We start from the raw sequence: 15,665 nt of genomic DNA, 5'->3' as shown, positions 1-15,665 counted from the left end.
AAAGTGCTTCAATGGATTCTTCTCTGAAGTTTAGAACACTGTCCAAAGTACAGTACTCATCTCTAGGGAAGACCTATAAAAGAGAGACTATATCCTCAGTATCTGTTTCAGGAGAATTTATATCACTGGACTTCTGGGGTTATTTATCCATAAAATAGACTTGCAATTCCACAAGGATTATTAATCTTTATAGTATTATTTCTTGGTGTGTATCTATCTTATCTACAAGATAGTAGACATACCATACCTTCCTATTGGCAATGTTTTCCTGACATGCATATTTTCAGATATATTTCTTAGACATTGAAAAAAATTACTTTATGTTAATGTGAACCAGATAAATGTTGTCCATACTTAGAATCCTGTGCCACAGGTATCTTATCCATGGTCAAGCCCAGATTTAAAACCACAAGAAACCACCTTCTGAACACTGACCGGTTGGAGCATCTTGCCATTTGTAATTCAAAATAATAATGATAAACTACGAGATGAGAATAAGGAAAGCCAACAAAATCTCATTTTCCCCCTTTGGGATTGCTTCACTGATTTCTTTCCTTCACTCCCTCCCTTCTTGCCCCTCTCCCTCCCTTTCTTCCTTCTTTCCATTATTAGGCAGCAAGTTATTTCAAAACATTTTGGTGCCCCTTCTTTGCTGGTGCTGTACGCACATGCTTGGTCTCCCCATTGACTGATCCAGTCCCCAACAGATAGATGACCTCAATATGGCATTGATGGTAGAACTGTCATAATTCAGAGAAACTCTCCTTCCTACTCAAAGTGTTTGGCTTCTTTCACGGATGGAGTAATGCACTGTTGCAGTGGGCTCTTGTGAAAATGCTATTGGTTGGTTTGCTAAATAGCATTCAATAGTAAGCAGTCTTTGTCATGATTGTTGGTTCCAACCATAGACTCATTTGACACATCATTTTTCTTAGTGGTATTTCAATGAAGAGCTGATTTTGAAGTGGAGGTCATTTTCACATTTGTCTCAATTTAAATCTTTTTTTAATTTTACAAACAATATCCATTATTGCCAGTGAGCATTGATCTTGCATTATCTGATATGATGGAATTTTTCAGTTGAATTTTGTGGGGACTAGAAATAAGGTTTGGAGTCACAGTGATATATGGTAAGGAATAACTTTGGATATATCTAACAAAAGATTATGTATAGAAACTGCCTAGGAGTGAAATTAATCCCCCCACCTCAACATTTTTTCAAGTTCTAAAAGCCAGTGGGAGAGTAATGAGAGAGCCCTTGTCAGAACAGGCAGACCCTTATCATGTTTAGCGTCCTTCACTAGAGTTTATAATTTGTATATTACAAATCTTAATTAGGAAGCTCATTTGACTAATGACATAAATTGAAAGAAAGTGCCATTTCTATCTATTAATTAAGCTTGAAAATTAATAGTCATCGACATGTTAATGAATCTCTGGAAATTACTATATCCATAGTGATTCTGGTATTTTCCTGGAGAGTGACTATTTTGTTTGAAAGAGCTTTTTTTTGGCCTGGTGAGAATACAGGCATCAAGAAATTACTGAATATTTAATGTAAGGATTTGAGTAACATAGGAAAGAATGTAGGGGATTAATGATCTAAAATGTTGTCTTCATTAGTAAAGCTTTAGAGAGTCTTAGATTCACTTTTCCGGGGAAGCCTAATCCGCTAAAGCCAAGGTCCTCAGTCCAGGGATCAGGATTAGTACTTTGCTTGGCAGAGCTCCAAGATGATTGCTCCTCCCTTTCTCCCTTTCACTCCTGGGCTGTGGAGAAGCTGGTACCTCTTCCTCCACCCAACTCTGGGATCCAAGCACACCCCTATCAGCCTGTTTTGGCCAGGACAATTGAGGCTATAAGCAACAGACACCTACCTCAAATGACCTTAAGCCTAAAAAGAGTAAGTAACAGGAATCCAGGGTAGGCGGGGTTTCTGCCGTGGCTGGATCCACAGACTCCACAGATGGCAGAAGGTATCTTCCCTCCATATTCCTGCTGTGCCCTCCATATTCCTACTTGTGGAGAGCCCTACATCTCACCATCTTAGCAAACCCTAGGGGTAAAGAGAACATATCTTTGCTGGGAGTCCCAGAAAAAGCCCAGGGGTGACTTGCTTGAACTGGTAGTTCAAGCATGAACATGGTAGTTTACCATGAACAGCAAGCTGACATGCCCTGGACTCTGAAGTAGGATGAGATAAAAGGAGATCAAGGTTTGCCAAAGCTCTCAAGAATATATAGGTTATTTTGTCCTTTCCTGGTGGCCCTGATTTCCAGAGCCGATCAAGCAGGGCACAGATTAATCCTTTAATCTCTTCAGCTAAGGCTGCAAGAACTGAGGGCTAGAGTGGATGCTCTCAGATCTGGCCCAGCAACTCTGTCCTGTTCACACACCCATGGTCCCAAAATGGGGCAACAGAATCTGCCAGGCTCTCAGCTCTTTTAAGACAAATCTCTCAAATATGAACCCTCCATCCTCACCCTCACTGCTTTGCCTGTCACCTTAATTTTGGTTCCTTCACAGGCCAACCTTGGCATCAGAGAAAAGAAATGGATGGAAAAGTCATACAAATCTCAGATATTATCTGAAGGAAATCTGGGGGGATTTAGTGGGACATGGAAGCATAGAGTGTGGTGGAAAACTACAAAAATTCATTTTAGAACACCACAGCTGACATCTGCCTTCAGTCAGTGAAGAGCTGTGATTGGGTTTGGTTTGGGGGATTTTTAGTTTTTAGCTAATCTCCTTTAACAAAGACCTGGTTGATTTTTTGTCAAACTTAGCTTCAAATGTTATTTCAGAAAGAATTCTTCAGTTGCTAATAACAGAAACTGACTATGATTAAATTAAGTCCTAATTATAGTAACAACAAGAACTATTGTTAATTGCTTTTGTTGTTTTATTAAAGGAAATAGTCAAATGTCAAAAAAGATGGAAGCCAGAGCAGCTTAACATAGGAAGCCAATAGCATATCGTGGACAGTGTCATGACATCCCACCATTGGTATGAGTCTACTCCAACCCACTCCATTCTCATGCCACCCACTCTGACTCTGAACCCTAGAAGGGGGAGTCTGGTAGGTGAAGCTCAAACCTCAGCCCACCCCTTGATTGAATAAGGACAAGACTCCATGAGTGACAAGACTCCATGAGTGACAATCCCAGTGAAACTGCCATGGGGAAGAGGTCCTTGGAGGACAGACTGAGATGGTGTCATTAGGAGGGGAAGGTTGGTTGATAGGTAAAACTGCAGGTGTCCTCCATATGGGCTGGCTTACTTAGTCTTTAGTGTTGAGCTTTTTTGTTCAATCTAAAAACAGGTCACCCCCCACTATTTTTCTGAAATGAAGCAATATATTTTTCAATAATTAAAACCACTAATACAACTCAATGACCTGGACACAGATCTTCTCCTAGGTGTAGAGGCATTGTTCCTATGGGGAAAAGCCAGACAGAAGGAGGCTAAAGGCAGAGAGGTGATGAGGATGAACCCAGCTCTGCTGTGTACTAGATGTGGCATCTTGGGCAACTCTGAGTCTCAGTGTCTTCATCTGTAACAGGACCTACATATGGAACCTGCAAAGTTCTAGTGTGAATGTATTAAAGTTAGAAGAGGAGAAAGGTGGTATGGTGCCCATGTGCTATATAAAAATAATAGAAGAGAAATGGAAGTTGATAGAATCCGTCTACTCTCTAGTTTGAGGGCCTGGACAAAAGTCATGGAGTTAAAGGTCAGGATACAATGGGAACAGCATAGGAAGGTATAAAAAGATGAAAGGGAGCTGCATTTGCTCCTAACATACCTCCACCTTCCACAAGGTCATGGCCCCAGATAAATGGCTGACATTTGCCTCAGGACCCTTGAGTTTTTGGTGAGTAGTATCTGTAAAATTCCAAAGTGCCTTTTCTCAAAGAAGGTAAAAACTTGTATTTTTCTAATGAGAAAAGTGCTTCAAATGATTATGAAAGTAAAATATACCAATTACAAAAGTAAGTCAATGTAGAAAAACATTTTAAGTGGTTCAGAAAATGCTTGTAATACCATCTAGTTAGACTACCACTATCAAATAGGGATACATGCATTTCTAGGTTGGTTGGTTTTTTTGTGCGCTTGAACTCAAGGACTTCACCTTGAGCCACTCCACTAGCCCTACTTTTGTGAAGGGTTTTTTGAGATAGGGTCTCACAAACTATTTGCCTGAGCTAGCTTCGAACTGTGATCCTCCTGATCTCTGCCTCCTGAGTACCTAGGATTATAGGTGTGAACCACTGGTTCCCAGTTCTTCTGGGTATTTTTAATGTTTCTATATGCAAAAAGATAACTATTCAACTTCCATACTATGTTGGGAAAATACTAAAAAATATTAATAACCCACTACATTTATTTAGCACACTTGTTTTCAATTTCCTTCCTACCTCTACAAAAGTGCTTTCTCCAGCAAAATGATGTGTATTCTCCAGCAAAATGTCCTACAGCTAATAGTATTCTCAATCCAGGGGCATGCTCCCATCCCCCAGTCTTATCTCAGTCTTGCCATTATAAGGGTCTGGTTTAATGATATATCATGAATAATTTTGATGCCAATGAAAAATATGTCATTTTCAATGGTTGCATGAAATTCTATTAAAATAATAGCTAATTTTTATTACACTCTTACCCTGCAGTAGGCAAGATGCTAATCAGTTCGCAGGCATAATCTCATTGGATCTTTACCTAAATCCTGAGAGCTAAGGTTGCTATGATCCCCATTTTTAGAGGTGAGGAAATGAAACCTTAGGAAGATTCAGTACCTGGCTCAAGTGATAAAGCAAGTAAGAAGAAGAGTTGAGATTTGAACCCAGGTGGTCTGACCCTACCCTGCTCCTGAACCCAGCGTCTCCTCCTTCCATGACATGTACACCATTTATTAATAGCAACCAGGTTTGTTTGTATGTATGATCTTTAAACCTTATTTACTCTAACATCTAGGTATTTTCTTCTTAGTGTTGGAATGGTATGCTTTTTAAGGCAGGAAAAATTCTGTTCTGGTCTTTTAATCTAACAGTAAGAAAATGAGAGCTGGACCAACTGCCTCCTGTAACACGTACAACCACTAAGTACTGAAATGTCTGTGTTTCTAAAACAATTTTGTAGTTACCCGGCTATAGCGAAGGAGAGAAGGGCTGATGAATGAGGTCGAGTCACTGGGTTGACTGTCCTTCACAATCCCATATTATGTTTACTCCCATCACTTATTATGACCTGTCTGGAAGTTGACAGAGGATGAGGGAGGATTTATGAATGAGCTGCATAGAACTATGCCTGAGGTTGAACTCTCATGCCACAGCCATAAAAAACAAAAACAGAAAGAGCCAAAAAAACAGACAGAGCCACCCCAGTACACATGAGTTTCAGCGACTGTTTTAGAGACAAATGAATATATCAGCACTCAGCCTCTGTGTTCATTGCAAGGTGAGGCTGGCCTAATACAACCCCCTTACATACACACACCTCATCTTGCTTTTTGACATACTTTTTCAAAACTAAGACAGATGATATGCCTGGAAATTAGTTACCGTTGCCACCTTTTCTATTCATGGCCTTCTTGCCTCCTTTGGCCTTAGTCCTCAGCCTCCTCCCTCTACACTCTTGACTTCCAGGCCCCTTCTTTCTGGGGCCTGGAAGTAATGTCTTACCTCAGAATTAATTGCTTCCTCCATTTCTCTAAGTCCTCTCAGTTTGATTCTCATCAAAGAAGGAAAGTAGATTAGACAGCAAAGGAGAGTGAAAGTTAAATGACATCTAAGGTCACCTCTAGTAGTTGATCAAATATGTACTGAGTGGCTATGTACAGAGGAAAGGACTATGGAAACAGGTTATGTGTCCAGGATTCAGGGTCACCCAGACAGTTATGGACACCAGCCTGGACCAGAGTGTCAACATCCTTGTTTCTTACTCCTTGTTATCAGGCCCCATGGAAAAATCTAGCCTAACTCACTTGTTTTGAGACACCCATATTTTGTGTATGTTGATTTTTCCTTTACCTTCTTGCACCATCCAGACAGTTTTATTACCCAGTAGGGTCCCTGCTAGAGAAGTCTGCTTAGTTCTTATCATTCATGCGCTCATTTATCAAATATTTCCTAAGTACCAAGTGTGTGCCAGACACTATCTTAGGCACTAAGAAGAAGTAATCAGAAATGTCTCTATAACCCTTCCTTCATGGAACTTACAGTCTAGTGAGAGGACTGAATATTTACCATACAGTCACAACACAATGGCAGATGGTAGCTTGGGAAGGGCTTTGGAGGAAATGAATGAAGTGAAAAAAGCTTCTAATTGGGATGTCCCTGGTTTGTAAGACAATGGCATGGACAGCTCCCAAGGAGCTGTTGATTGAATGTTTCCAAGTCATCTCCAATGTTCATTAAAGCTGACAACAAAGAATAACCCCTTTGTGTCTATACCACCTTCATAGTTCACTTATCCCCCAAGGACATTTGTGCTGCCTCCTTGCCAATTCCCTTGACCCCTCTAGTCTTGTACTATGTCCTAGCTTAAAATCTTCAGTGGCTTCCCACTGCCCTTAAAATGCAAGCCAGTAATCTTCATGGCTGTGCTGATGCCCTGGGGCATCCAGTCTTTCCTTCTTCCCTCAAATCAGTCACTCTGCACCCTCATTGCCATGGCCACACTGGCTTCTCCATGTTTCCTCAGAGACTCGGGGTCTTAACTCCTACTGTTCCAGGATTCAGGACATGAAATGACTTTCTGAAATGACTTCCCACTGTCTCTTCACCTGACCATCTTTCATATATCATCTCAAAGGTGAATTTTCTCAGGAAGGATTTCTTGCCCACAGGTTGGAGTAGACATCTGGCTAGGGCACCTGGAGGCTCCTGTGCTTTCCTTTGATAGTGCCTGATCCAGACTGTAATTGTTTTGCATGGGATTTTTAGGATGATGTCTGTCACACCCGAAGAAGGCTGAATCTGTGCTTTCCTACCACTGTCCCCAGGTACCTAGTATCGTGCATTCCACCCGATACACCCCCAAAGAAAGATTGGATGGGTTCATGAAGAAGATAATAGCCATTGCAGCCAGAAAGACAAAGTCAAAGTCTTATAGTTCAAATTCCTCAGCGTAGAGAAGTCAAATTGGAGAATCAGAGATAGAAGGTGACTTAGCCTTGGTCACACAGAACACGAGTGGCAAAGCTAGCATGGGACTATGGTTTGCAGCTCTGGCACAATGCTGCATTGGCTTTCCAGAGTCTTCTCAATTTTCCTCAAAATATTGGTGCACTCTATGATCTAAGGCCTAAAGCTGAGACCCAGAACACGTTAGTTGTATGAAGAAATTGTCCACGTGACACACTACGAGCTTTCAGGTGAATCCTTTACCTCATTAAGGCTCAGAACCCCAAGGATTCATTTGCAACTTATTTTTTCTGTTGGTTTTCAAATGCTCTAAGTTGTCAACAGAGCACCAGTTCCCACTCATGGGGGAGCAGGTCAAGAACCTTACCTAATGACACAAATGCTCAGCCCTCCTTTCTATGTGACCTCATTAAGTTGTCAAGTAATGAAAACCACCTTTTAAACACCTCTCCACCCGAGAAAGGTTCTTTGGTGAAATACCAGGAAAGATGATGCCCACTAAGCCCCGTAAGCAATGCCACCTTGTGGCCAACAAGGCCATTTTCTGATGCCTGCCAGGGGAATGAACATTGGCTCTGCCTCTTGAGGGAAATTTATGCACCTTCTCAAGTGTGACCGGGACACAGCTCAAAAGTGTCAGTTGTTTCCTCTCTGTGGCTCTGAAGCAGCAGCTTCAGTGACTTGTATTACCCTTGGAACATGTAGCTTGTGTAAGCTTTCAAGTGGTGGGCAGTGGAGCGAAAGCAAAATGCTCTTAATAGGTGGTGTCATCCTAAGACTCATGCAGCACCGCCACACAGCCGAGGATTCTCCATCAGCAGGGAGGACCTATAGGGAAAGAAGGAACCGGAGTGAAGTGAAAAGACCATGCGTTTGTGGGCAGACAATGTTAGGAACACAGAGAAAGTCCTTTCCCCTTTGTAGAGCCTTGGGATTTCCATCTACAGAGGAGTCTGATGGTAACACCCATGTTCGTCGTTAGCTCACTTTCAGAGTGCCAGGTGCTACACTAGGGAGACTGACGATATTATAGGGAATAAGGAGAGGGTCCTTTCCCATGTGGAGTTTACGTTTTAGGAAAGGAAATCATTAAACACATAATTACCTGATGCTTGTCTAATTTTAATTATGATAAGGATCATTGAAGAGATAAAATGAGATGCAAATACTTGGTGACATTGAAGTACTGTGTGCCAGACATCATGGCAGGCACCTTATATAACAACAATTACAAAAACTTACATGGCATTTGGTAGGTCAGGCACTAAGTGCTTTTCACAAAACATCTCATTTTAAAATACCTAGATGGGGGCTACTATTACTCCCCTTTTATCGATAAGGTTCAAAAAGATTAATTTGCCAAATTGGTGGGAAAGAACCCACCAATCTTGCCACTATGCTCTGCCTCTCGTGATATCCTTGGTCTCACTTATGCCTGGTAAGCCTTTCCCATTACCTGTCGTGTCATTTTCTATAGTTTCATTTACCTGAGATCAAATGCAGTCTGAAAATATTAAATGGAAAGGTTTCGGAAATAAAGCCCATGTCTTTACTATTGGCTTTTTGGTGGTGTTTCTAGTCTTTTAGTAGGCCTAACCTATAAATTAAACTTCATCATAGGTATACACGTATAGGAAAAAGGATGACGTTTACAGGGTTTAGTGTTGTTACCCATAGTTTTGGGCACCCCCTGAGGATCTTAGGACATATCCCACTCAAATAAAGAGGAATTACTATTGTTATTACTCTCGTTTTACAGACTTGGACACAGAAGCTAGTGTGTACCTTGTCTAAGTTCTCACAGCTAGGACACAGCAGGTGGAAAGTGACCCATGAGGGTGCTACCTGTATGAACATGAAGGAGGTTAGCTCTGCATGCAGCCCAGGGAACTGGCTCCCCCAGGGCTGACTTTTTCTTTCTGGCCCTGTTCCTACTCAGGTGTTCCTGAAGAGCGACCGTGTGGCCCGCATGGTGCAGAGCGGGGGCTGCTCAGCCAACGACTCACGGGAAGTCTTCAAGAAGCACATTGAGAAGAGGGTACGCAGTCTGCCTGAGATTGATGGCCTCAGCAAAGAGACTGTGCTGAGCTCGTGGATGGCCAAGTTTGATGCCATCTACCGTGGGGAGGAAGACCCCAGGAAGCAGCAGGCCCGGATGACAGCCAGCGCAGCCTCTGAGCTGATTCTGAGCAAGGAGCAACTCTACGAGATGTTCCAGAACATTCTTGGGATCAAGAAGTTCGAACATCAGCTCTTGTACAATGCCTGTCAGGTAAGGGGTCTTTCACCTCAGTCCAGAGCTGTGGGTCAGAACTGCAATATGACTTTCATGGGCTAATTCTTTTTTTTTTTCTTCTTCTTTTTTTTTTTTTTCATTTTTCTTTTATTATTCATATGTGCATACAAGGCTTGGTTCATTTCTCCCCCCTGCCCCCACCCCCTCCCTTACCACCCACTCCACCCCCTCCCGCTCCCCCCCTCAATACCCAGCAGAAACTATTTTGCCCTTATCTCTAATTTTGTTGTAGAGAGAGTATAAGCAATAATAGGAAGGAACAAGGGGTTTTGCTGGTTGAGATAAGGATAGCTATACAGGGCATTGACTCACATTGATTTCCTGTGTGTGGGTGTTACCTTCTAGGTTAATTCTTTTTGATCTAACCTTTTCTCTAGTTCCTGGTCCCCTTTTCCTATTGGTCTCAGTTGCTTTTAAGGTATCTGCTTTAGTTTCTCTGCATTAAGGGCAACAAATGCTAGCTAATTTTTTAGGTGTCTTACCTATCCTCACCCCTCCCTTGTGTGCTCTCGCTTCTATCATGTGCTCATAGTCCAATCCCATTGTTGTGTTTGCCCTTGATCTAATGTCCACATATGAGGGAGAACATACGATTTTTGGTCTTTTGGGCCAGGCTAACCTCACTCAGAATGATGTTCTCCAATTCCATCCATTTACCAGCGAATGATAACATTTCGTTCTTCTTCATGGCTGCATAAAATTCCATTGTGTATAGATACCACATTTTCTTAATCCATTCGTCAGTGCTGGGACATCTTGGCTGTTTCCATAACTTGGCTATTGTGAATAGTGCCGCAATAAACATGGGTGTGCAGGTGCCTCTGGAGTAAGCTGTGTCACAGTCTTTTGGGTATATTCCCCAAGTGTGGTATTGCTGGATCAAATGGTAGATCAATGTTTAGCTGTTTAAGTAGCCTCCAAATTTTTTTCCAGAGTGGTTGTACTAGTCTACATTCCCACCAACAGTGTAAGAGGGTTCCTTTTTCCCCCGCATCCTCGCCAACACCTGTTGTTGGTGGTGGTGCTGATGATGGCTATTCTAACAGGGGTGAGGTGGAATCTTAGCATGGTTTTAATTTGCATTTCCTTTATTGCTAGAGATGGTGAGCATTTTTTCATGTGTTTTTTGGCCATTTGAATTTCTTCTTTTGAGAAAGTTCTGTTTAGTTCATTTGCCCATTTCTTTATTGGTTCATTAGTTTTGGGAGAATTTAGTTTTTTAAGTTCCCTATATATTCTGGTTATCAGTCCTTTGTCTGATGTATAGTTGGCAAATATTTTCTCCCACTCTGTGGGTGTTCTCTTCAGTTTAGAGTCCATTTCTTTTGATGAACAGAAGCTTTTTAGTTTTATGAGGTCCCATTTATCTATGCTATCTCTTAGTTGCTGTGCTGCTGGGGTTTCATTGAGAAAATTCTTACCTATACCTGAAAGTAGAATGTTTTCATGAGCTCTTAAAAGCCTCATGGGCCCTAGACTGAGATCATTGTGTATACAAGGTAAATTGGCCCTATGAGTAAGACCTGGCTTCTATGTGTCAGAAATGCTAAAAAGGCCTGGTGTGGTGGGGCATGCCTCTAAAACCAGCTACTCAGGAGACAGAGGCAGGTGGACTGCAATCTGAGGCCAGCCCTGGGCAAAAGCTCAAGACCCTATATGATAAACTGAAAAGCAAAAAGGACTGGATAATGGCTCAAATAATAAAGATCACGAATGAGTTCCTAAGTTCAATCCCCAGTGCCACAAAAAAAAAAGTGCTAAAAATCAAAATAATTTTTCTTAAATGATGGCTCTGCCTTTAGTATAGGTGGTATTTAATCAGTGGAGGAGTTGGAGGAGTTTGCCCTTCTTCAGCTGAGGAGACAACTGGACACACACATTGGTCATCCAGAGTGATTATTTAAAATAGAAAGCTTGTGCAGGACTGAGTTTTTTTGCAGCCCTGTGTGAGTCACATCATGAATTTCCAAGTGCATCTCAGGGGGAGACTTCAGGCTCTTCTTGGGCCCACCCCAGTCTGGGCTTATATTTCCTCTGCATATGGAGTATGGCAGTTGGTTGCTTTAGGTCTTGATTTCATGCATAATCTTACTATTCACTCAGCAAATATTGTCTGCTTTGCAGGACGTGGAACATTTATTGAATGTCACTGGAGAGCATTTTTAAAATGCACATTTCTACTCTAACCCTAAGGGTTCACATCTTGCAACCTGGGGTTGGCTTAGGAATCTGCATTTCAAGCAAGAGCCTCCTTTCCTGGTAATTTTGTTGTCCATTCCTTTTAAGAACTGTGAGAGAAACTCAGCTATGCTCTGTTTTGTCTGAGCTAACTCTGTCCTCTAAGACAAATTAAGATATTTCAGTGTATTAGCTAAGAGTTGCTCCTTGCTCAGATCAGACAGACCTAGGAAAATTATAGCATGACCTCTCACCAGCTTTGTGACCTTGGGGTTTAGTTAACCTCCTCATTCAAGTTTGCAATTATAACCAATTTAATGTTGATTTAACCATATAGTGGAACATTCATCCTCCAATAAGACTTGAGGAAGAAGAAAGCTTACCATATGGGAAAATTTCATTAGCTATTGCTCAATGGAAAATATATCTGCTATGAAGCAGTATGTAAGCATAGCCCCATTTTTATGGGTGGGAAAAGGTTAGAGAAAGTACTAGATGGGCAAAACCCAAATGTTTACTATGCTTATCATTAAGGCGTAGTAGCATTATGGTTGATTTTTATGGTTTTCACCTGTGCTTTTCTTTGCATCCAGTTTTTTGGTCTTATGCATGTATTTTATAAATAGAATCAAATACTAAAAATCTGAACAAAGAATCAAAAACAACAGGATAAGGAAAAAATTATCTTCTGAATTGTTTTCCTCACTTTGACTAGTACTATCGTACCTTCATGATTTTTGCCATTTCTGAGATCTACCTGTATGACTTTATTTAAAACATATTACACCAATTTCCAACTCACTTTTAAAACCCATCTTTATTTTAAGTAGTAATGTATACAATTACATTACATGTACTACTTCTTTTAAAACAACATTAAAATGAAACATAACTTGATGTGGTGGTCCAAGCCTGACCCCAGCTACAGTGGGAGGCGGAAGCAGGAGGATCAAAAGTTCAAAGCAAGCCCAGGCAAACTTAACAAGCCCTATCTCAGAAACAAAATACAAATCAAAGCACTGGGAGCATAGCTCAAGTGATAGAGCACTTGCCTAGCAAGCATGCCAAAAGAAAAAAACATGTGAAGCACAACCATTAAAATAGAAATTCTTCATCAGTCAAGCCTCTTAGGTCATCTCATACCACCATGTGCTAGGCGGTGAGGGCAGCCAGTGCTCTAAGGTTTTGAGGGTGGTGGGATGGCATCAGAAATAGTCCCATGTTAACAAGAGCAGCTCTCATGTGGAGTCCGCACAGCCAGGCACCAAAGCATAAAGGTGTCATTTAGCTCACTCCCCTTCCTTTCCTCTATGGGGACAGGCAAGGGAAAATCCTATTCCTCTTACTTTCTGGAACCAGGAGTCAGAAATTGCAGGTTTACTCCCCAGTTTTCTCAGACTACACTCAGCTCTGCAAAACTCTATAAGCTCACAGGAACAAGGATATGGAAATGAAATCATATCACTTTCATCTTCAACCTGCTTAAATAGTTTCTTGTCTGGTTTTGTATTTTCTGTGCCTCTCTTCCTTACAAGACAAAGCAATTCCTAGGTGCTTCCCAAACTGCAAATATGCATGTTTCCTTTTTACACATATCACATCCTAGAGGAAGCTGTAATCTGATTGTTGCTCTTGCTTTCTGCAAGTTCCCATCATCTCTTCTTATGGAGATCTGCCAGTGACTGCCATTTTCATTTCAAATGACAAATGACATTTATCAAAGAGTGATTATATCAGTTACATATCAGTTGTCTGTTGTAACATGAACCGTGTCTATCAAAACATAAGAAAAAAGAAGCAAGAATTCTTCACAAATATCTCCCTATTTGCACGTGGAAAATTTTAAAGTCCCTTTTGTTGATTTGAGAATGTGTGGCTCATCTTTGCAGAATAATTTGTTCATATTCACATAATAGCCAATATAAAATAATTGGCAACTCGTTATGAAATCAGTGTTGTTTTTATTTATTTTTTTTATGGGCCCTTGGGAGGGAGCAACCAATTATGTTGCCGCTGGAACATTTGAGTCGGATTCTAAAGCTAACTCAAAAAAAAGGCAAGGTGATCTCTTGCATTGCATCAGCCGAGAAATGAGAATTGCACAGTGTCTTCCCTTCTTCATGAAATGCAAAGCTATTGCTCATGATAAATGATGATGTGGTATACTTAGAGACATTTTTTAAGATGTACCAGCTCTCCTTTTCCCCTTTAGTGGCCTCCAAAATTGGTTTCAACTTTCTTTTTCTTTAGTGCATATCAATTGAATAAAGGGGTTTGATTGTGATATTTCCATATATGTACATATTATGCTTTGATCAAATTCACCCCCTCTATTACTCTTTTTAGTCCCCCACTCCTCTGGGCTTCATTATGCTCTTCTCATCCACAGATATAATGTAATTTGATCATATTCAACCTCCTGTCACTCTTTCCTTTCCCTCTGGTTTCCATTTGATGTCCAATTGTGTCAAGAGCTTGCTACTTCCTATCCTTCTGCTTAACATTACAAATCTTCTTTAATTGCCTCATTCTAAAGTGAGGGGTGCAGCTCAAGTAGCAGAGCACTTGCCTAGTAAGCACGAGTCCCTGAGTTCAATACCTCATACCTCAAAAATAAAATAATAAAATATTTCACTTGAAAAGCACCTGGGAGGTATGTTTTAGAAAGAGGAAGGCATATATTGTTACATATTTTTAAATGCAAATAAACTCTTCTAAGTGAAGCTACCCAGCTAATGCCGACGGGATATGGATGAGCAAGAAATACGTTTCCTTGTGTTTCAATTCTGCACTATGGAATGCCATTTTCAGGGTGCCATACCAACTCCACCAGGCTGCCTAAAGCCATCAGCAGCTGCCTCTGACCTCCACAGCCATCATTTGTGCCCAGTGAGCAGTAGAAAGTCTATGCATGCTCCCAACTATTAAGAGATGACAGTATTCTTTTAATTTATCCTCTCTGGGTTTCTAGAGGTTTTTCAGGCAGATTTGGAAGACTTGACTAGAGAGGTCTGGAATGTGATTTCTTGATCTATAAACACCTTCACGTTTTTCAATTTTGAATTCTCCATCATTATCGAACTGCAAATCAGCTTTCCTCGTAACCGTCATCAGTGTGGTCTCTGATGATGTGGTCATCTTATTACTGTCTGTCTTGGACTTGACTAGCACTTGAGCAGCTTTCCACATCGTTTATTAGACTCTGAAGAGAAACCTCAAATTATTAGGCTTTCAGCTGTGACCCAGATTGCTGGGTTGTATCATACCTCATCACAGAGCCCTTAATCTCTATATAACTACTTAGCTTTTTCCTGGGTCAGAAGTCCCCAAAAGATCTTTGTCTGAAATTTTGCTTCATGGACGAGACTATTTCTTAATCATTTCTTTTGGGCTCATAAGAACATTATAGTTCTTTTGTATCATGGTCTTTCAATGAAATAACTGTTTAAGAAATACTTTAAAATCTGAGAATGGGGCAGTACTAATGGCTGTCTAGTATTAGACACTTTAATTTTGAAACATACTTTTATTATTCATTCAACAGGCATTTTAAGCTTCTGTGCACTACACGTCATGGGTCATAGGCTAAACTGTCTTACTTTGCTTGGAATGGTGTACAGTGTGTTCTTTGCCCACCACACACATCCTGATGAGTTTATAGTTGTCCTGTTTGGAGTGTTGTATCTATTTTGGTTGTATTGCTATGTAATAAATGGCCACAAGCTTAGTTGCTTCAAAGAATACCCGTTTATTTTCCCTCAGTATTTAATCTCACAGTTTTTTATGTCAAAAGTCCAGGCATGACTTAGCCAAGTTATCTGCTTAGGGTCTCACAAGGCAGGAATTCAGGTGCCAGTCAGTCCCTACTCTCATCTGGAAGCTCAGCAGGGAAGGATCCACTGCTGAGCTCCTTCATATTGCCCACACAACTCATTCCCTTACAGCCATAGAATTCTTCAGATTCAGCAACAGAGAGAAACTCTGGTGTTTCAGAGCTCTGATTGCTAGACTCGGTTTGAAAAAGATCACCTGATTAAGTCAAGCCATCA

The 15,665-nt window shown here is 41.0% G+C and overlaps 1 protein-coding gene across 12 annotated transcripts in view; it reads left to right on the top strand.

The window, feature by feature from the left end:
- Positions 1 to 15,665, top strand: part of Cadps (calcium dependent secretion activator) — a 450,183-nt gene that overhangs the window by 103,102 nt on the left and 331,416 nt on the right. For all 12 annotated transcript variants that reach the window (XM_074044111.1, XM_020172817.2, XM_074044112.1 and 9 more), the window contains exon 3: positions 9,082 to 9,414. In XM_074044111.1, coding sequence (XP_073900212.1) covers positions 9,082 to 9,414 — 333 coding nt within the window. The remainder of the gene's footprint in view (positions 1 to 9,081; positions 9,415 to 15,665) is intronic.

Source organism: Castor canadensis, chromosome 10, assembly GCF_047511655.1.
Source record: "Castor canadensis chromosome 10, mCasCan1.hap1v2, whole genome shotgun sequence".
NCBI lineage: Eukaryota > Metazoa > Chordata > Mammalia > Rodentia > Castoridae > Castor > Castor canadensis.
The sequence above is the reverse complement of the archived record's forward strand: the minus strand, read 5'-3'. Positions and strand labels throughout refer to the sequence as shown.